This window comes from Branchiostoma belcheri, unplaced genomic scaffold, assembly GCF_001625305.1.
Source record: "Branchiostoma belcheri isolate BF01 breed outbred unplaced genomic scaffold, Haploidv18h27 scaffold4, whole genome shotgun sequence".
Classification (NCBI taxonomy): Eukaryota; Metazoa; Chordata; class Leptocardii; order Amphioxiformes; family Branchiostomatidae; genus Branchiostoma; species Branchiostoma belcheri.
This window is the reverse complement of record NW_017804020.1, coordinates 6,076,544-6,097,755: the sequence shown is the minus strand read 5'-3', so window position 1 is coordinate 6,097,755 and position 21,212 is coordinate 6,076,544. Positions and strand designations below refer to the sequence as shown.

The 21,212-nt window shown below is 41.6% G+C and overlaps 2 protein-coding genes across 4 annotated transcripts; one reads left to right on the top strand and one right to left on the bottom strand.

Moving 5' to 3' along the window:
* The first annotated feature begins 666 nt into the window (after positions 1–666).
* Positions 667–8,092, top strand: LOC109477284 (serine/threonine-protein phosphatase 4 regulatory subunit 2-A-like). Of its 2 annotated transcripts, none has more exons than XM_019778384.1 (8): positions 667–797; positions 1,376–1,451; positions 1,666–1,836; positions 2,312–2,405; positions 3,273–3,310; positions 3,729–3,797; positions 4,095–4,738; positions 4,869–8,092. In XM_019778384.1, exons 1-8 carry the CDS (start codon positions 761–763, stop codon positions 5,066–5,068), a joined length of 1,329 nt encoding a protein of 442 aa, XP_019633943.1. In that variant the 5' UTR covers positions 667–760; the 3' UTR covers positions 5,069–8,092. The 2 variants fall into 2 exon arrangements, with proteins under 2 accessions (XP_019633943.1, XP_019633942.1); XM_019778383.1 differs by having other exon boundaries at positions 3,726–3,797.
* Positions 8,093–8,923: 831 nt separating this feature from the next.
* LOC109477287 (mucin-2-like) lies at positions 8,924–20,904 on the bottom strand. Of its 2 annotated transcripts, XM_019778386.1 has the most exons (5): positions 19,867–20,904; positions 10,056–10,158; positions 9,865–9,924; positions 9,541–9,597; positions 8,924–9,023 (listed from the first exon to the last, which is right to left on the bottom strand). In XM_019778386.1, exons 1-5 carry the CDS (start codon positions 20,663–20,665, stop codon positions 8,972–8,974), a joined length of 1,071 nt encoding a protein of 356 aa, XP_019633945.1. In that variant the 5' UTR covers positions 20,666–20,904; the 3' UTR covers positions 8,924–8,971. The 2 variants fall into 2 exon arrangements, with proteins under 2 accessions (XP_019633945.1, XP_019633946.1); XM_019778387.1 differs by lacking the exons at positions 8,924–9,023; positions 9,541–9,597; positions 9,865–9,924; positions 10,056–10,158 and adding exons at positions 18,387–18,485; positions 19,146–19,208 and having other exon boundaries at positions 19,767–20,904.
* Positions 20,905–21,212: the final 308 nt, after the last annotated feature.

Sequence of the window (21,212 nt, the reverse complement as noted above, 5' to 3'; positions counted from 1 at the left end):
CGGACGCCGGACGCTCCATTGTGATGATTGGGCATTCAACTAGGCCATACGAAGAAGTTTTCAAAACAAAGTGCTACTTCTTCTCTTCTTCTTCTTATCCAAGTTTTACGTCTATTGATTCCCCGTATTTCGGGGGTATAGACGTGCTTGCACAGGTGCATGTTTGGGCTTGGGCTACTGCTTGGAATAATTTCCCGACAACGATTGTTATTATCATGGAGGTAGAAAAAGCTTTCTACCTCTATGTTATTATAAAAGGACTGCTACGATTATCGGTTAATTACCAATAAAAATGACTATCCTTCACGGAAAAACGCATGCAGACCCTCTGAAAGCCGGGGTATACTGTCTAGTAGTACATATGGTGCCGAAAAACTGTAACGTTCAATACCGTACAGTAGTCAGTACAGGATTTGTATTCTGGTCTATTCGCGCGCTCTGCAAATGACGTCAGAGGATGCGTCCAATTAGATTGTCTATGTGCCTTATTGAGTTTTGTTTCCGTGAGCTAGCAGTCTAACATATCACCATATCAAATTATTAGAAATATCTTTAAGCTTTTATGCCATTTTTGCGCAAATAATGGGGTTTCTATCTTACATTCCAAGTAAGATATAAAAGAATTGCTGATAGGTGAAGATATGAACTCCCCTGTGAAGAATTCGAATCGCCCGCCTTGCTTCCGGTCGCCATTTTGCTGTGTCTGGAATAAAACCAGCCCGTTGTGGTGTAGTAGGGACACACAAAAAAACTGTCAGCCATGGAAAACGGGGACTCCTTTCTACATGCACTAGAAGGTAAAACAATTCGTCAGGCTACGGTGTAGAGATGGGAGGTATAAGCGAGGGAACTTAAAGCAGAAGTTAGGAGTATTTGAGGATCTTTTGTAGCGATCTGCGCAACCTAAGATGAGCGCTGAAAAAATCTGAAGTCACAGTGGTGGGGAGGGTGGAGCTATTATAAAGTGTTATATTTTTACAAGTATATGAGGAATATACATAAGTTTTATCTGTTCTATGAAATGCATGTCTTTCCTTTATAATTCCACTTAGGACTAGAACTACTGAATTGGAAGGTTTAGGTCACCGTTGGCAAGGAGCCAGCATTTTTACTTTGTGAAAGAATCTCATAATTTTATTATCGTTATATGATAATTATTGTATTGAACAAATTTCTTGTACTCATATGTAAACATGTTGCAAAATAAAAGTTGAATGTTAAGTTAAATCTATGTTACTAAATATGAAAAACCAAAACCAAAAAATTTTGGTCATGATGATAGCTTATGAAAATTATGATTATGATAAAAGTTTCATGCAAATTGCTTTGTAATTTGTTCGTTCATGTTCATTTGGATGATTTTTTCCCCTTGCAGACTTTGAGAAAAGGAAGGAACTGACCCCAGAACTGGAACAGTATCTGCGACACATAGCAAAGACAGGAGAAACAATGTAAGTAAATTCCTAACTCTACTCTACTCTAAACTACATAAATGTAAAAAAAGGGAAGTAATTGCACAAGTATGTTAAAAACTGGAAGTAAATGCCAATCTCATGAAGATTTTCTTAAGTTAAAATACTAGTACGTAAATGTATTTCAATTTTTGGTGCAAAAATGTTACATACAATGCCCCTTTAAGGTCTAATGTTTTTCTCTATACTTCAGATACCCCTGGAACAGACTGAAGCCAGTCTTCCTCCTCAAGCTGGAGAAGGTCATGCAAGAGTTCAACGAGGAGGCGCCGAAAGTGGACGGACCGCCGACGCCCAACGTGGAGAATCTCTCGTACGAGGAGATGAGGGAGAGAGTCGTCAGTATCATCGAAAGTTTCACAGGGTAGGGAGAAATAACTACATGTAACATTCCTCTTGTTCATAGAAGTATAGATTATCTAGTTTCATATCTATGTTTGATCTCATGTTTTGTGATATTACTTGTAGATTTTGTAGGCCTTCTTTTAATTTGTAGAGGCAATGTAGCCTTTGATTTCATTCATTTGCTAGAAACTACATTGTCAGCAAATTTTGTACTTCATTATGGATGGGTACTGGTTCAGCTGACCCTGTATATAACACCCAAGAACTGCATCCAAAAGCCTGAAAGTAGCGATTTATTTTTTTTATTCATGATGAAATACAATTTTACAAATGTTTTATGAACATTTCAACAACTCTAGGAATGAGCAATCCACCGCTTCTGTGACATCACATTACGTAGCTGATACACACATACATGATATGAAAAAAATTCTATGAAAGCAAGCTACTGTGGGGTCTTGAATGTAATAAAATGATTTGTTTGCTCCATACAGTCCACCCTTCACCATGCAAAGACTGTGTGAGCTGGTCACAGACCCCAAGAAACATTACAAGAGAAGTGACAAGTTCCTGAGAGGGGTGGAAAAGGTACTGTTTTTCATACATAGTTCATACAGTTTGTTGACGGCGTTCAATGCAATTTCATTGCAGCAAAGCCGAAAATATTCTGGATGAGGAAATCTATCTGATATTGACTTTAACATTTAAAATACATTTTTTGTAGCCCCAAATCAAACCACGTGAGAATTCCCTTTATTTATTTCTATAAAACGGGTCCAAGCTACACGTGATCCAGTTCTCATGACATGACCTACTTACACTGTAGGGGCCTCACCTTTTGTGCAAGGTCATTGACCTTTTCACAGTCACATAAGATCTATGTTGATAGTTAAGATATAGATGTCCTGAATTGATCCGTAAGAAAATCTGAAGTGTGTTAAGCAGATTTAGATGGGATAGGAAAGGGCAAATGATATGTGCTTGTAAGGTCAGGGCTTGAAATTCCATGTGCATATAGAGATAATAATAGTATGTATACATACTAGTATATATAATATGCAGGTTAGTGCAGGTAGAACTGAAGCTGTGCAGGTATTTCTGATATCTACCTGCTCTAACATGCACCAGTCCATACATGTTGGTGTACATGGATTTGTATTTGCTGTATTGCTGTTTTCAATGTCAGTACATTGCAATTATTGGCCTTGGCAGGTTTGAAACCCATTCAAATTGCTGCTGTGAATGAAAAACAAGTACCATTTAAATTTTTCATGTTGTTATAATTAGTGTGCCGAGAGATCAATGTGTCTCATGGGTAAATACTAGTAACCAAGTGTCCAAATATAGAATGGATCATCATGGCTTGTCATGTCTCTTATCAGAAGATGTCCATTCAAATAATCGACCTAGACCATAAATAAATTGTTGTTAACCTTTCCTCTTGTCCCACTCCAGAACGTGTTGGTAGTCAGTACAGTCCATGGAGGTGCAAGGTAACTATGTTTCTAAGCTACGTGTACTCATTGGGTCTTCAGAAGTTACTTGGTATTTCTTGATTAAGAGAGCGAGTGTTGAAAATACGTAGATGTATCTTGTTATGTTTATTACTGCATGTATGTTTTTGGCTTCTTTATCTTGAGAAATGGTGCTAAGCTTGTACCAAATCATCATTTCAGGATGTATGCTCTCTTTGTGTTAAGCTATGAATGAACAAAGAAACGAAAATTGAAAAAAATGGTTTATGAACAAGTGGTACATGACAACCAAAAGCTGGATTGCATACACTGTACAATATCTTATAAAAACACACAAATGCATGCGCAAGTGCAGTATGTTCTGCCATCCCGCTGAAGTATGGTACGGCCTGTACTTTGGAGTGATGGACCAGTTCTGTTGACTTCCCCACAGCAGACGACTGTCAGCAGGCGGAGACAAACTGGTGAACGGGATCGCGCCACAGGAGGCAGGAGCAGACAGCCTGTAAGAATTTCAACTCCAGAAGGAGTGCTATTTTCTGACATTGATTTTAGGAAATGCATATTACTTTACAGTATACAATAAACTATTATGTGCACAAGTATAAAATGCATCAAGTTCAGAACAAACTTCCCAAATACTCTCTAAACTATCCCATTGTGTGTAGCTTTTGTCTTTGTTAAGGGATGGTTGCAATGCCCTGATGTAGATCTTGCATTCAAACTTGCTTTATAATGACTTCTACCAACAGAGATGAACTTTCAAGAGATAAACAGATTGTTGATTTGTTTTGTTCTGCAGATCTGTTGCCATGCCGCCCCCACCATGCCCCGCCCCTCATCTCCCTCCAATCGTCGGTGCCTCTCCCCTTCCCCTTCCACCCCCCGACCACGATCACTTAGAAACGCCGAGTCTCGGGGCCTCTCCATCTGTCTGTAACGACATCTCCGACACCACAAGTCCGTCGAGTCCCGGCATGACAGACCATGCGGGCACAAACGGAGGAGACTCACACAACCAATCAGGGGACACGACAGTAGATAAAGAAGACGACAGTTTACAGAACAGCACATACACAGAACAGTTAGAGGACAGAAGTAGGATAGCGGACGATATGGGTGGGGAGGACAGTGCGCCATCAGACAGTTCCACTTCAGAAGATTCCTCAGAGAGCTCGCTGTCAGACGACACGCCAACGTGTACCTCAGCAGCCGACGGCAATCTTTCAGGCGCTGGAAACTCCGCAGAGACGTCCACAGAACCAACGTCCAGCTCAGAGGAGAAGATGTTTCCCGTCGAACCCACAGAGACAGGACGTAGGGACACGACGGAATCATCGGAATCGTCAGACATGAGCACCGAGGACAAGGACAGTGAGAACACCAGGCCAACCAGAGCGTGTACAAGGTCAGCTGACGTTCTAGAAGAGGATCAGGAGGATTCAGGTAAGCCGGCTGGTCCTTTTCTTGTGCCAGGGGGCAACAAGTTTCCATTTTCTAGATTTTTAGCTGCTCAAATATTCTCAAATAAATATAGCCTCCACGTAACCTTCCCATCATTTCATCACACTTTTAGGATCCCCTCGTAAAATCAGAAGGATAGAAGAACCACAGCCAAGCGACCAATCAGAGCAGGCCACTCCATCACACGACCAAGCTGCCACTAACCAACCAGATCCAAGTAGCGAACATGAAACAACCCCAGCCAGCCAATCAGAGGAGAGCTCAGAAGAGCAGAAGGCAGAGGATGCGGAGGAGCCAATGGAGCAGGACTGAGGTGGTTGCCATGACGATGTGGAACACTGTAGGTAGTTTGTGGAGTAGACTTTGTGTTGATTGGCTGAAGATAATGTCATTAAAGGGACTGTCCAATGGATGTAGAGTATCAGCTGGCCATAATGTTGTCCTGGCAAAGGTATCAAATTACATGTGAGAAGTATGATAGCTGTAGATTTCGTATTTGAAAGGGGACTTGGGTTACAGCTGTGAGTAGTGTGGCTATGGCAACTTCACTTCCAGCCTTATAAGTTATAATAATGCAATTGTATTGGATACACCTTGTGTACAAAAAAACCCACAAGTCAAGTGTATATATAGACAAATTATGTCGTAACTTAAATGGTCGGCAGTTTCAAACTAAGCAAGACCTCTGTGTGTACATGTATCTATCTTAGGAATGTTGTCAGTAGTGGTACATTGCCCCCCCCCCCTCCTCAGCCCTTGTTGGTTTTTAGGAATTAGATGCATTGAAACTAGAGCTATGCAGCAACTGCCACTTTTTGAATTAAGCATTGACCAGCAGTACCATAAGACCACAGTTAGCACAGGTATTCATACTGTAAAGGCATCCAATGCAATTTCAGGGCAGCAAAGCAAAAGATTTCTGGATGAGGAAGTCTGTCAGATATAGAAAGTTACTGCCGTTTCTAATCACATTTTTGTGATTATTTCATTTTCAAGAGCTTGAAATAGCCCCTGAACAAGCTGCATGTATGTGAGGAGTCCCTTTATTTTTTGGTTACCACCAGTCAATCAACCAGTCCATTAAGAGCAATCATTTTCCATCAGCGACAATGCATTTTTGCCTCATTGTGCTGATGTTGATTCTACTTACTACATTAAAAGAATGACCAGAAAATAAATTGCATTGGATACCTTTTAATCTGTTACACAAAGATGTATTTCTGTGGCCATAAAAGCGTGATGTTTATCATGTCTAAATGCTGTTCTTCATTCACAAAGGGCTGTGCAAATGTTTGCTTAGCATGAAGGCCATTGCAGTTCCTGTCAAAACAGTGCATCTGAGGAAGGCTTCCAAAATTAACCAGAAAAACCATAGTGTGGGTCTAGTGGGACAGGAGATGTCAAATCAAACACAGCTTCTGAATACTGTGGGAGTCCTAAAAAAAGGCCAGCAGTTTTGTCATGGCCCCATCCAGGTTAGGTGCAGGTAGACATCAGAAATACCTGCACAGCTCCAATTTTACCTGCACTAACCAACATATGCAAGTGGTATTACAAGCCCCGTACATGGACTTTCCTTTGGAAATGATTTTGCTTCCCACACTTTTTTTTGGCACACATGTTTTTCCTCTTTCTTTTTATCAAGTAACAACAAAGAGTGGTAGTGCAGACAAAATTATAACTGCCATTAGGTGAAGGTATTTTTGACTTCTCTCGGTTTCCTTGATCAAAAACCAAAGACTATTAAACTGATGTGGTCTGAGTAGTGTACGGTTAAAGAGTATTGTGCATAAATGTTGACTGTGGATTCCATGAGTGACTTTCAGAGTTGTACTTGTTGCTTCAGGCAAAGTTGTGCAAAATCATGTCCTATTTGTACACATGTACGTAATACATTCCCTTGATGTGGGATGCATGTAAATGTCCCGGACAATTGTATGTTACTGGGTGTAACTAAAGTCAGTTCATGGTCTTCTGGATGTGTATCATTCTCATCATAGTGGTACTCACCATGTTCCAAAACAATCAGTTCACACAGAATCAGTTCTTAGAGCCTGGATAGGAAATCATCATCTGATTGTTATTTACCTACACTCTTCAACATACCTGTATTATTATTATTTCACATTTCTGACACATTTTTGTGACACCACCACAGCATACCAGAATGTAAACAAACATGACTCACAACTGTGTTTCCAGCTTTTGTGGTGTAATATTTGGTCATCTCAACTTCATGAATAACACTTTATAATAAATTATTTGCAATGGAGTATTGCTTCAACTCATTTTGTAAAGAAATGACCAGAAAAAATTTACTTTTTGCATTGTCCTAATGTTATGTAATGGAGTTTAACAACAAACTAACACACCTCTCATGACTGAGTAGCACAGTGTACTCTCAGCAACAGAGAAAATTTATTCAAGAAGAAACAAGCTTCCCCTTAAATATGTCTGCAACATAAGTTAGTATAGCACTGGGATGAGAATGGAGAGCTTGTGTTTCTATGAAAATGTGTCATGTGTAACTGTAAATACGGTCTCATCCAATCTCGATGTGGAATCATCCCACAGTGCAAACATTTGTATTTTGTAGCTAAGAAGGTTATTAATTAGTGTTGCATTCCAGTGTATTGTAACAAAATGAATTCTGAATAAGGAAATCATTATGTGGATGATTTCGATAAATCAATTGTAAAGGATTTTGTTGTTTTTGCTTGTCATTACATTCTAGGCTTACCATGAAACATGTAACATAGTCATCCATTTTTATGTCAATTTTATGCTTCCGTTGTTATTCCAGAAGACACTTAACAACTTATCGAGCTGATAGGTTAGATTATGTTAGCTTTTGTTCTGTTTTAGGAAATGCAGAAGCTGCCATGTTTATTGCAATGCCCCGTTAACGTTTATGTTATCAAGACATAGTCCTTCTCGGACTTAAGTTTTCAAGTTGTATTATCTGAGAGATGTCTTGCTTAATATGATGCATCTTCACAATGTTGCAGGTGAATTCCCTTCAAAATTGGCAGTTTCACACTTGTACATTTTGCATGCTTTTTTTTGGCCAGTATCACTGAGCTGTACATCAGCTTTCAGCGCCCCCTAGCACATTCTTCTGGTTATGCACTTGTCAATATCCATGGTATATGATTGTAAGGCAAGTAACCATTTTTTTGTTGTTAAGGATCACAAATCCTGCCATGACCCATGAAAGTTGTACTGCCCTGAGGCAGCTGGATTAACCATTCTGTGACTGTGAAAGATCGAAATCATTTTATGTTCAGTCTTTGTAGTGGAGAGTTGTCAAATAAAGGATTTGTTTTTAAGTAATAACATCATTGTGTGTGTCTCTTTTTTCACTAAAAATCCTTAACATTATGCATATGTCATAGAAAGGGTGACTTAAAGGCATGCTAAACCAGTATTAACATGAAGAATTTTTTTTCTGCCCTTTTGACATAAGGAAGAGTTCTAGAGTTCCAGGTACAACATGATTATGTACAACATGATATTACAGGAGACAATTGTATCAGGAGAAACTATTAATATAGATATTATTGCACTATTGTAAAGCATAGCTATGTACATCGGTATATACATTATTGTAGTTGCAATGTTCGATGCATAACACACCATTTCTGAAACACTTGCCAGAATTGAAAAATTCTTACATCTTATTACGTATACGAGTGGTTTTACATACACAGTTTCAAGTTTCAAGTTTATTTATTTATTTAACCAGGATATAACTCAGATCTACCGATCTGCTTTTCAGTTATTCCTGGGAACTCAAGCCAAGGTACATTTAAAATACAGTATATCACAGAGAAAAAAAAAAATCACAATGACGTTACATTACATCACAATCAATTACATATAAATCACAGTGTGCACTGCTACAGTTACAGTCACATTCAGTAAACCGGTCCCTTCACAGTCTGGTTTTGAACACAGACGTTGATGTTATTTGCCGTTTGTCAACAGCTAGTCTGTTCCACGCTAGTGGCCCTTGACAGTAACTAGTAGCATGTAGTCTTTGCTTCTTACAATGGAAATGAGATTTTGGTGACGCCACAGAGGCGGAGGCACATTCAAAAGCTGTAATCATTATAACCATAGACAGATGGCACAAAGGATAGCTAGACCTCCAAGGCATAACTCTACTGGTGTTTGAATGTCCCAGAGGTACTGATCGATGATATGATAAACTTGTCATGCAGTGCTGTCAGTCACCGCAATGCCCAGTGCATTGAACTCGTCCATTCTGAAATATTAGGCAAAGAGACATCTGTTAGTTGGAAGTTAGCATGTATCTTCTCTAACAGTTATTGGTGCTGAACACCATCCACACACAGAACAAACATGCCTGTCCTTGGTGCTGAACACCATGCACACACAGGTAAACATGGCTGTCCTTGGTGCTGAACACCATCCACACACAGGTAAACATGCCTGTCCTTGGTGCTGAACACCATCCACACGCAGGTAAACATGCCTGTCCTTGGTGCTGAACACCATCCACACACAGGTAAACATACCTGTCCTTGGTGCTGAACCCCATCCACAACACAGAACAAACACACCAGTCCTTGTTACTGAACACGATCCACACACAACAAACAACGAACAAACACCATGCCCTTGGTGCTGAATGTCGTCCACACAAAAAACGAACACCCCTGCCCTACAGTCCACTTCTGTCCAAAATGCATGCAAAGACTTGGGTTGTCACAACAACTTGAGTGTCACAAGTTGACACAAGTAAAACTGAAGTGACTTACGCGCCATAGAGGGGGTTCTCCACCTCAACATTCTCCACATCAGCACCCGGATAATCTCTAAAAACACGAACAAGTATATGCAGATATATTTGCAAATAAGTGTAACATCTTCTGATAAAATAAAATTGTAACTTGTGGGATCTGTAGCCCTTTTTCTTTTAAGATGACAAGCTACTGGTGACAAGCAAGTAACGCAACATTGCTTTGTTAGGGTTACGAACATACAGAAATATGAGCACTGTCACCGTGAGTAGTCCACATGGTACATAGTATACGACCATAGGCATATAATGGAAGCAAAAGTGAATCCAGAAAGTAACGTACGTGTTGTGGTTGTTGCTCGCATCTAGTCGTTGCATCGGTACATTGCAAGCCTCAGAATTCCTGTAATATCATGTAGCACTATAAGATGTTGTAGCGCGGAAAAAAAATCAAGCAACAGTTCACCGGTCAAATAATTAGACTAAGGGATAGATGAATAGGGTGAGATGACATTGACAGTCCTTAATAGTTACCTTAAATTGCGCCTTCTACATATGAAGACAGTAACGCCCACTCCGACCAGGACCGCTACTCCCCCTGCGGCGCCTGCAGCAGCGAACACCGCGGTGTTACCGCCTCTTCTCCCGCTATCGCCGGACTGTGCCGCCTGGTCACCGTCCTTAGCTGCTGTCGTGTGCTTCGGAGAATAATTTTCGGTTGTCTTGATTGAATAAGGTTTTGTAGTTTTCACAGGAAGCGGTGGGATGGTCCTCTTTGATGTTGACGCCTCCCTTATCGTTGTATGGACAGGCGGTGTTGTCACCGTTGTTGTTGTCGATGTTTCCACCCACGTTGGTGTGGTTGATGTTGTCGTATCTGTAGGAGGCAGTGTTGTCATTTTTGTTGTAGCTGCCGTTTCTAGCTCGGGTGTCATTGGCGTTTCTGCCATTGGTGCAGTTGTTGGAGGCTGTACTGTTGTTGTAGCTGCCGTTTCTATCTGGGATGTCGTTAATGTTGATTTTGTTGTAACTGTGGAAGCCTCTGACATCGTAGCTGTCGTCAAACCAGTTGTAGTCTGGCTGAGAGTGGTCGATGACAGTTCCGTTGTCCTAGATTGTGTAGATGGAAGTACGGTCGGTTGTATTGTTGCAGGAGTTGTTGTAACTGTAGGCTGTGTCGTTGACATGCCAGGTGTTTGGATTGTTGTAATTGGTTGGGATGTGGGGAGGGCAGTTGTAGACGGGATGACAGTGGTTGTCATTTCAGTAGTTGTAGATTGTGTAAACGGAGGGAAAGTTTCTTGTATAGTCGTCGCAACTGTCGTCTTGTAGCCATCAGTTGACAGAACAGACGTAGTTTCAGGAGTTGTTGTTACTTCTTGGGCTGTGGTTAGGGCAGTTGTAGTGCGCGGTGCCGTAGTTCCCGGTCGGACTGGTGGATCGTCTGTGATGTTGGGAAAGAAGACAATGGTATTCCATTTTTACAGTTCACACTAACAACGAGGAAGCTACGTATAGTTTACAACACAAGGGACAAGTTGCTTACCTTCACATCCCAGCAACTCTATTTTCAGACGTATCAAAGTCCCCGTGAACTCTTGAGGGTTCACTCGCACGATGGACGCAATGAACGGCATGTCCAGGTCATTAGTGACCACCGTCGTTCCGTCCGCATTCGCATTAAAGACCTTAAGGGGCGATGGAAAAATATTTAGAGACTATTTATTCCTCTGATCTGTAGCATGCCACTAAAAACAAAATTCCACAACCAGCCTACCAAATTCCATGAAATTAAAAGCTACAAGTCACTGATACCTTGCTACTGTTAGCTCCAGTCTCTGTGTACATTGACAGCCCGTCCTCTTTATCTCCGTAGAGAAGCCTGTAACTCTTGACATGCCCTCCCCACAAACCCTGTGTCTGGATCCCGGTGATGATGGTTCTGTTGTTAAACCTGACCTGTATCCACTGGTTAGAGTCAGAAACGTTGGCTTCCCAGGCACGAGGACCGTTCAGTCGGCCTTTGTAAGCCTCGTACCCGGTCTTCTCCGAAGATGCCGAGATCTGGTTGTCTTCGATGTCACCGTTTTCCATCCCCAGTGGCAGCAGACATGAGGATTTGGACACTACATAACAAGAACGACACGTTTGTAATGATAGTTTGAAAGTTGGCCACAGCTATGTCAGAAGAGGAGAACACCAATGAAAAAAGCCTGAAGTACATTATGATATGAAAAGTACCTGTACATCGTGTCCCCACGTACTCCGGCGGACACAGGCACTGGTAACCGTGATGTACATTCTCACATGTCCCTCCGTTAGCACAGGGCGACGAGGCACAGTGGTCGACGTCTTATGAAACAAGAAATGCTTTTAAAGAAAATTGGGAAGGGGCCAATTGCAAGATGGGAATGTGATGAAGATGTGTGACTCAAATATTTGGTCATCTTGGTGACTTGAATTAAATTGAAAAGCCGTCAAGCCGAGGGTCTTGTGGATCTCGGCAAAACAACAAATAGCCATACATTCAGACAATACAATTCAGTAGTGTCTGAAAATGCTCGTTAGAGAGGCAAACACAAAACAGGTCCGTAAAATTCCATTAAGGAGGATCCCAGAACCTCCATACTCAGACGTATCAAATTATTCGTGAAATCTTGAGGGTTGCAATTGACTCGTACGATGGATGCAATGATTTGTCTGTCAAGATCATGACTCACTACTGCAGTACCATCGGAATTCGCATCAAATCAGATACACAGGTAACACCGCAGAAATCAGACCTCCAACGGACAAGAACCGTACCTTCGCATCCCAGCAACTCCATCCGAAGACGTATAAAGGCAGAAGTGAAGTCTTGAGGGTTCACTCGCACGATGGGCGCGATGAACGGTCGGTCAAGGTCATGGCTCACAACTGTCGGGCCATCGGAATTTGCATCAAAGACCTAGATTTAAATACAAAGAACGACCGTGAATTGCCTGTGAATGTGCCACAATATCAAGATATCTTGTAAAGCTACTGATGTTGATGTTTATGCTCGACGTGAAGAAAAATATCATTGTCAGGTTCAAAGCCGACATAGAGCAAGTTACAAGTCACTGATACCTTGCTACTGTTGGCTCCAGTCTCTGTGTACATTGACAGTCCGTCCTCTGTATCTCCGTAGAGAAGCCTGTAACTCTTGACATGCCCTCCCCACAAACCCTGTGTCTGGATCCCGGTGATGATGGTTCTGTTGTTAAACTTGACCTGTAACCACTGGTTAGAGTCAGAAACGTTGGCTTCCCAGGCACGAGGACCGTTCAGTCGGCCTTCGTAAGCCTCGTACCCGGGCCTCTCTGAGGATGCCGAGATCTGGTTGTCTTCGATGTAACCATTTTCCATCCCCAGTGGCATCAAACATGAGGATTTTGATACTGAATGACAATAGCAAGAACAGGAAATCAAAACTTATAATATCGGCAAGACTAGAAACAGCTACATGTATATTTTACCGATGCTGCTATGATACTAAAGAGGCAGAAAGCATGATGATTTTGATACTGTATCATCAACATGTAGGTTCAGACGACGATATCTTTTTCAGATGTCAGAAGGCAGTTGGCCTACATCATGATTTGAAGCTTACTTTGACACCGGGTTCCAACATACTCTGACGTACACAGGCACTGGAAACTGTCCGGTATCTCCACACATGTCCCACCGTTAGCACAGGGCGAGGAGGCACAATGGTCGACGTCTGGTGAGAAAAATTAAAAAGATATCATTGCACGAAGCATTGGCATACGTGCGCTTCATTGGTGTCAGGGTGTCTGTTGAACAAGGCAAAACAAGAATTCGTAGACCGTAAATCTCCAGAGAGACAGACAGACAGACAGACAGACAGACAGAGACAGAAAGACAAATATACAGACATCCCAAGACCAATGACTCAGTATTTTATACGGAGGTAACAAAACGCATTTGCTATAAACCCGTTTTTTTGCACTCTGGCTCAGGACTTCTTACCTTCACATCCAAGAACCTCCATTCTCAGACGTATCAAGTTATTGGTGAAGTCCTGTGGGTTTACTCGTACGATGGATGCGCTGATCGGCAGGTCAAGGTCATGGCTCACCACTGACGGACCATCGGAATTTGCATCAAAAACCTGGAGACAAAGACGAAACACGACAAGGAGAGCATCGTGCATGATGGCGCAAGGAGGGAAGGTGCTGTGCATATGGCGCTTGAAATATTAGTATTTACCTTGCTGCTGTTGGCTCCAGTCTCTGTGTACATTGACAGCCCGTCCTCTGTATCTCCGTAGAGAAGCCTGTAACTCTTGACATGCCCTCCCCACAAACCCTGTGTCTGGATCCCGGTGATGATGGTTCTGTTGTTAAACTTGACCTGTAACCACTGGTTAGTGTCGGAAACGATTGGTTGCCAGGCACGAGGACCGTTCAGTCGGCCTTTGTAAGCCTCGTATCCGGACTTCTCCGAAGATGCCGAGATCTGGTTGTCTTCGATGTAGTCATTTTCCATTCCCAGTGGCAGCAAACATGACGATTTTGACACTAGATGAGAACAGCAAGAACAAAATATAATAATATGTCTGTTTCTATATAATAACAGAGATCGTTGTTTTTGTCGTATGATAAAATGTACTACTTAATAAAAATGTATCATATATATTATTACTATATCATATCATATCATATTATATATAACGTCGTCGAAGTGAAACAACTTACCTTGACACCGTGTGCCGACATACTCCGGTGGGCACAGGCACAAGAAACTGTCTGGTCCACTCACACATGTTCCCACATGAGTACAGGGAGAGGAGGCACAGTGGTCGACGTCTGAGGTAAAGAGGCATTATGTAACATTTTTTCAAAAAAATTGAGTATTGTAATTGTCAACATTAAGTATCATTATCAAGAGCCATCTATTTCAAATACAAACAGAAAGACTAAAATCAAGAAGTTAGTGGATGATATGACAGTTAAAAACAGTTCTCTGCCATAGTCAAGAATTACCTTGACATCGTGTCCCGACATACCCAGGCGGACACCGGCAGTAGAAATCGATCCTCCTGTCCACACATGTCCCTCCGTTAGTACAGGGAGACGATGCACAATGGTCGATGTGCGGTTCAACTGTTAGGAAACAAGAAGCGATTTTAGAAAAACTGACCGGGGCCAAGATGAGAACAGCTGGTTGGGTGGCGTGAGAGTGATGACGATGTGTGACTCAAATAATTGGTCACCGTGGACTGGACAATAAGTAAAAAGTACTGCGTGATCATGAGGCAAGAATGCTGCATAGACATAGGGGCATCTCAAATGATTCACACACAGGCAAGCTATATAGAGAGACAGAACATGCATTTACTTTATGTTCAAGCCGTCGATAATGGCCCGAGAAGCAAACCAATGATAAATGTTGCGATGCTTGTATTTTTAGCAATAGTTACTGTAACTAAAGCACAGACGAAGGCACCTGTTTCGCATTGCAAGCCAGTGAAGCCAGCAGCACAAGAGCAGCTGTAACCGGTCGGTGTGTCTGTGCACGTCCCTCCGTTAAGGCACATTACATCAGCGCATTCAGCATAATCTTCAGTTTGAAAGACGTTCGAATATCATGTTAAAAATACACTGACCACGTGCATGAAAAAAAATACAGTTGTTAACGTACCATGACAATCTTGAACTAACCCCAACAACCCTACAAAATACGTGAGATACGCACACCCATTTCACATTTGAAGCCTATCAACTTGATTCGTTTACATGTATCATAACGGCTAGTTGTCACACTTGTGGTATGCAGTTTTAAATCATAATATCAATCCAATCAAAGTACTAGTATGATCAATGATACCTGGGAAAGAAAACCTAGCAACGAAGCCTTCTCCGGGTTGTCCTGTTCCACCGTATCTTCCCGAGTAGTAATGAACCAAGAGAGACCCAGGTGTAGACATAATCACATTTGGTGGGACAAAGTTGTCATCTCCACAGTACTGGCCTAGTAACGGGTCCGATGTGGACGAACCGTCATATATTGACACAGTTGGTTCATCCGAACTACACTGATGAGGGACCGTGAAGAAATTGAAGACTTCAAACTGCAGTTGAACTCGTCCTATTGGTGCTTCGATGATCCACTCGCACGTGGCATCCGCTTGGATCGCGTTCGGGTAGTTAGGAGACGTGAAGCTTTTTATAGGACTGTCTTTGTTTAGTGTTCCTCCACAGGTCTGTCCCATTGAACCTAGAAAATTGTTACCTTGGCATGAACATTTGAAACATAGGAGGCCACATCAAATCCACATATACATGTATCTGTGGAAAAGTACTTTATTTATTTATTCGTTTATTACTCCGTGAAAGAAGCCAGTGATACTTTAGAGTTTGGAGTAGCCTACCAATGTGTCTTTTGTCACTGTCTATAACTCAGGTAGAAGACTTTTGTCAAATTTTTTTTCTGGAACAATTTCAACGTATTAAGATAGAAAGCCTATATTACTGTGACAGTCTTTTCTTTACTCTCTGCCGTCTGAGTCATATTTATCCAGCGACTGTCAGATAGCGTCGTCAGGGGAAAACCAAGAATTTTGTTTGCTATGAGGAAGCAATAAGTGACAAGTTAAGACATATTAAAGACTGATGTAAGACCGTTTGGTTGTCACACCGTAATAGTCTGTCACCTTTTCATGATCTCTTCTGGTCTAAGTCTCTATGTGTCAAATTTGACTATTTGCTATTGTACACGGCTGTTGTTAGTAAATTTTAAAGTACGTTGAGAACTTAACCCTGGGCCAAAGTTTCTGGCCATTGTTTGGTGAGCAAATTCTGCCCACGGCGGTACATCAATATATCGTTGGTGAGCCATAATATTTATCTAGTGAATCGACACGCGTGTATGACCCGACTATTTGAAGGCCAACATTGATATCTTACCAAAGATATACAGTATCTACCTTTTTGTAATTAAAAAACGGGGAGTTAAGAAACAGCAATTTACACGGCTATTTAGCTATTGAGATAAATGAGCCGTTGGGTAACACTTTAAATGCCATGAGAGCAAAACGCTTGGGACAAAGAAGAAATAATTTTTAAAAAAATTGTAAGTAAAATGATAATCAGTGTTCAAATATCAGAGATCATCAATGTTTTACCCTTTGTACAACATAATGTCACCATTGCATGTTGACGGGGGCACGAATCTATTTTCCGTTAGTACAGAATCATTTTTACCAACAATTCTACAAATGTGGCATGTCACATGTATGGCTTACAAGGCGTCAAACGCAACATCAGAAAATGACGACATACACATATAGATGGAACGCACCACCAATTGTATGGCCCTGATCTTTGTAACAATGAACAAAACTCTGCGAATAACAAGAACAAGAGCCGACGTTTTTCGATAACCGTCTGTCATCTTCTTCAGGACAATTATGACTGGTGTTTCTAACCTAATGAAACTATTAACGGTTATATTTTGTAGTGTTTAGTTGGATTGTTAAAAGTTTCAGAGAACACACTCACCAGATACTGCTAGATCCATCAACATCAGAACTAGCAGCCCTGTTAAAACGTAACTGCGATGTGAAACCATTTGCTCGCTTGGATCCCTCTAACACTTTGAAATTAAAAAGAAAATCCGCGACGATTCAACTACACAACCATTTGACATCTGTCAAAACTCTTCTTAAGCTTCAATTTGTGTTACGTAAGCCTATCCCAAAATCCTTTGCGGCAAACAAATCTATTCTCGACCAATGGTATGATACCGTTAGCGGTGACTGACAGTGGATTGTTCTCCGTGGCTCCCGGAGTTATCTTGTGGAAACAGCAGGGTGTTTGTACTAACAAATACAAACTGATACGTCCAACATGTATGTCCCGACTCCCTTCAGAATGTACTGTAGTTTTAAGACCAGCCCGTGTTATGTATTGTATGTATTGTATACGTAATTGTGGTACGTATCACCCATCATTTACTATATGTAGCGTTACTAGTAACATTGCTGTGCTATTTGAGCACGGATCTATAACTAAAATCTTGCTTTAACGTTAACATGTTATGCATTTCAAGATTTTGTTGTACACTGCAACGTATTGCACAGGATTGTAAAAGACCTAGACAAACACATTCCATGATACATTATTCAATTTATTGCACTTAAATGAAGCATGGCTTTGTACAGTTTTTTCTACAATGACAATGAATTGCGTGGGTAATATGATAGTAGCTGCAATGTACATACAGATGGCTTTCTTGGGTACGCATGTCTTTTTATCTATGCTCAATGGCACTAAGGTTGCAACTGTCTTGAATTTCAATGATTTCACATAACTTTATACAAAACATGATGCGAAAATGCGTTGCATGGGATGCTCTTGTTAAATACATTTCATTGTCATAAGTCATCATCAAAATGTTATATCGTCAGTTACTCTCTGTGCGAAATAGGTGTCAACATGATATTATACAGAGGAATCTCTGTCCATGAGAATAAGAAACGAAATGGACAATATTTGTAATATAGGATAATAGGAGGTTTTTAAAGCTAAAGAAGGCGAAGAATTTGTGCATGTAATTTTGGTCCCAAACAAAGCGAGTGTACACAATTGTCTATTTTGCCGATGTAGAGTGGAGGAAGATGTTTGGTTCAAAGTCATGATATAAGACCATCATGCACAGCTGTCATTCACGGCAATGCCCAGTTTATCGGTCGGTTCTTCCATTCTGAAATATCAGAGAAGGCTTCACAGAAATGTGTATACACATACAATGCAATATAGGTTATCTAATACGTGATACGACCCAGAAAATATAGATATTTCTCAAAGAAAAACCACTTTACCACCACATTTATGATTATGTAACAGTCGAGTAAAAATAGAAGTGACTTACGCTCCATATAGGGGGTTTCCAATCGCCACCTCAGCACTTGTATTATCCCTGTAGACATGACAAACATAAGAAACCTTTACACAGTGCATTCGGTGTCAAATGGAACGTTATAACTAGTGTGGTTCTTCGAAAACATGTTATTGGGTACCCTTCAAACAGAATTATCTTACATTAGGACGATACCAAAAGTAAATTTTTGGTCATTTCTTTACAAACTAAATTGAATCAACCATACCCCGTTACAAGTAAGTGTTATTCAGGAAGTGTCAAAATATGACGCCTTGTGAGTGTGTCTAAAAGCGGGAATCACAGCTGTCAACCATGTTTGTTTACATTCTGTTGATTTGTGGTGGTGTCACAAACTGTAGCTGAGTGCGCCTCTTGTGGGCTCTTTACTTAAAGTGTCAATCTTAAATGTCAGAAATGTGAAATAATTCCACAAATATGTTGAAAAGTGTTAGTGAATTACAACCACACGGTCAGATTATTTCAAGTGCGAAAAGTTTACATTATTGCCCAGGACAAGATGAAAAGGGCACGCTCTACAGGAATGTTTGCTTCCAGCACTTGTGCAATCACATTAAATAACGAGGCCCATGTAAATGTTTATATTGGTTCATTACATTTACTTCTGTGATAAAACTGTCCCCCGGCAAGCAACGACAGTTGTGAATCTTTACGTAAGTTCAGCCACCGAACAGAACTCACGTTTTAGAATCCTTGTTGCCCTCTGCAAGACGTTCCATTGGTACTCCACAGGCCTCGGAATTCCTGCAACACAAAATATCACAGTTTATCATCAGTCTGTAGCGAAAGACAATAGACGTTTATCTCAGTTATTTCAGTGTTCATATGTATAACTATAAGGAACACATAATAATGTGATAATCTAGCTGAGTACATTTGTGTAGTCTTTATGGGACATTGCTGACAATTGAGCAGTAATGCAAAATATATTGTATGTCTCCTTCATCCAGTCTACTAGAATGTGAAGCATGTTTGACTCAGACAGATAACTAGCAATAATATGAGAGATTCAGATTACCCTTGGATCAAGACTGGTTATCGGACCGTCAGCCAGTTCCTACGGCGGCCCAACGCAGTTAATAAAACCCGACGATTTAAATTAGCGCTACGGGGGTGTGGTAGCCCAACACCCCAGTAATTTAGATCAGCGGGCTTAATTAACTGCCTTGGGTCGCCGTAGGAACTGGCTGACGATCCGATAACCAGTCTTGATCCCAGGGCAATCAGAGTCTCTCGTAATGCCATTCATCTGTCTGATCCAAACATGTAGACCCTGATTAGACAAGATGCTGTTGTATTTACCTTCCACGTCTTCTACATATGAAGACAGTGACGCCCACTCCGACCAGGACCGCTACGCCCCCTGCGGCGCCCGCAGCAGCGAACACCGCGGTGTTACCGCCTCCTCCACCGTCACCTGACTGTTCCGCCTGGTCACCGTCTTTACCCGCTGTAGTGTACTTGGAGGGACTTTCCGTTGTCTTCTCCAGTTCGGGTTTTGTGGTTTTAGCTGGAGGCGGTGTGTTTGTCTTCATCGGCGTGGAAGCCTCTGCTGTCGTTGTGTGGAGAGGCGTTTTCATAGTCGTTACTTTTGTCGACGTTTCCGCCATTTGTGTTGTTACTACAGGTGTTGGTGCTGTTGTTTTTGCTGTCTCTGTCGTTTCTGCCACAGGTGTTGTTGATGCAGCTGTAGTTGCAACAGATGTTGGAGTTGGTACTGGTATTGTCGTTGTTTCTTCAACCATTGGCGTTGTTAATGCAGTTGCAACAGTTGTAGGAGTTGGTAATGTCACTGTTGTTGTTTCAACCATAGGCGTTGTTGATGACACTGTAGTGGCAGCAGATGTTGGTGCTGTCGTTGTTTCTGTCGTTTCTACCATAGGCGTTGTTGATGTTGCTGTAGTTGCAGCAGTTGTTGGAGTTGGTGTTGTTGCTGACCCTGACGTTTCAACTATTGGCGTTGTTGATGTTGCTGTAGTCGCAGCAATTGTTGGAGTTGTTACCGCCGTTGTCCCTGCTGATGTTTCAACCATAGGCGTTGTTGACGTCGCTGTAGTTGCAGCAGTTGTTGGAGTTGGCACTGTCGTTGTTGTTGGTTCTGTCGTTTCAACCACAGGCGTTGTCGACATAGCGAGAGGAGTTGATGGCACGTCGACTGTTGTGGAATCGGCTGTAGTCTGGCTGAAGCTGGTTGTAGGCATTTCCGTTGTCCTAGATTGTGTAGATGGGAGGAGCGTTGTCTCTATTGTTGCCGATGTTGTTGCAACTGTAGGCTGTGTGGTTGACCTATAGGGTGTTGTTGGAGCGGTTGTAGTTTCAGGAACAGTTGATACGTCTACAGTCGTTATTTCTTGGGTTGTAGGAACTGTTGTTGATTGGACTGTTGTAGTACTGGGTGTAGTGGTTGCTGGTTGGGTTGGCACTGGAGGAGCTGGTTCTGTGGCATAGGAAATAAGATTGAAGTAAATTCGTCTGATACTTAACATTGGTTAATCACTGAATCTAGACGAGTCAGTGTATGAGATACAATGGCAACAGAAGTCAGACCTCCAACGGACAAGAACGCATACCTTCACATCCCAGTAGCTCTATTCGGAGACGTATCAGGTTATTGGTGAAGTCTTGAGGGTTCACTCGTACGATGGACGCGATGATCGGCAGGTCAAGGTCATGACTTATTACTGCTGCACCATCAGAATTTGCATCAAAGATCTGTAGGCAAAAACGACAATGAAATACCACAACATT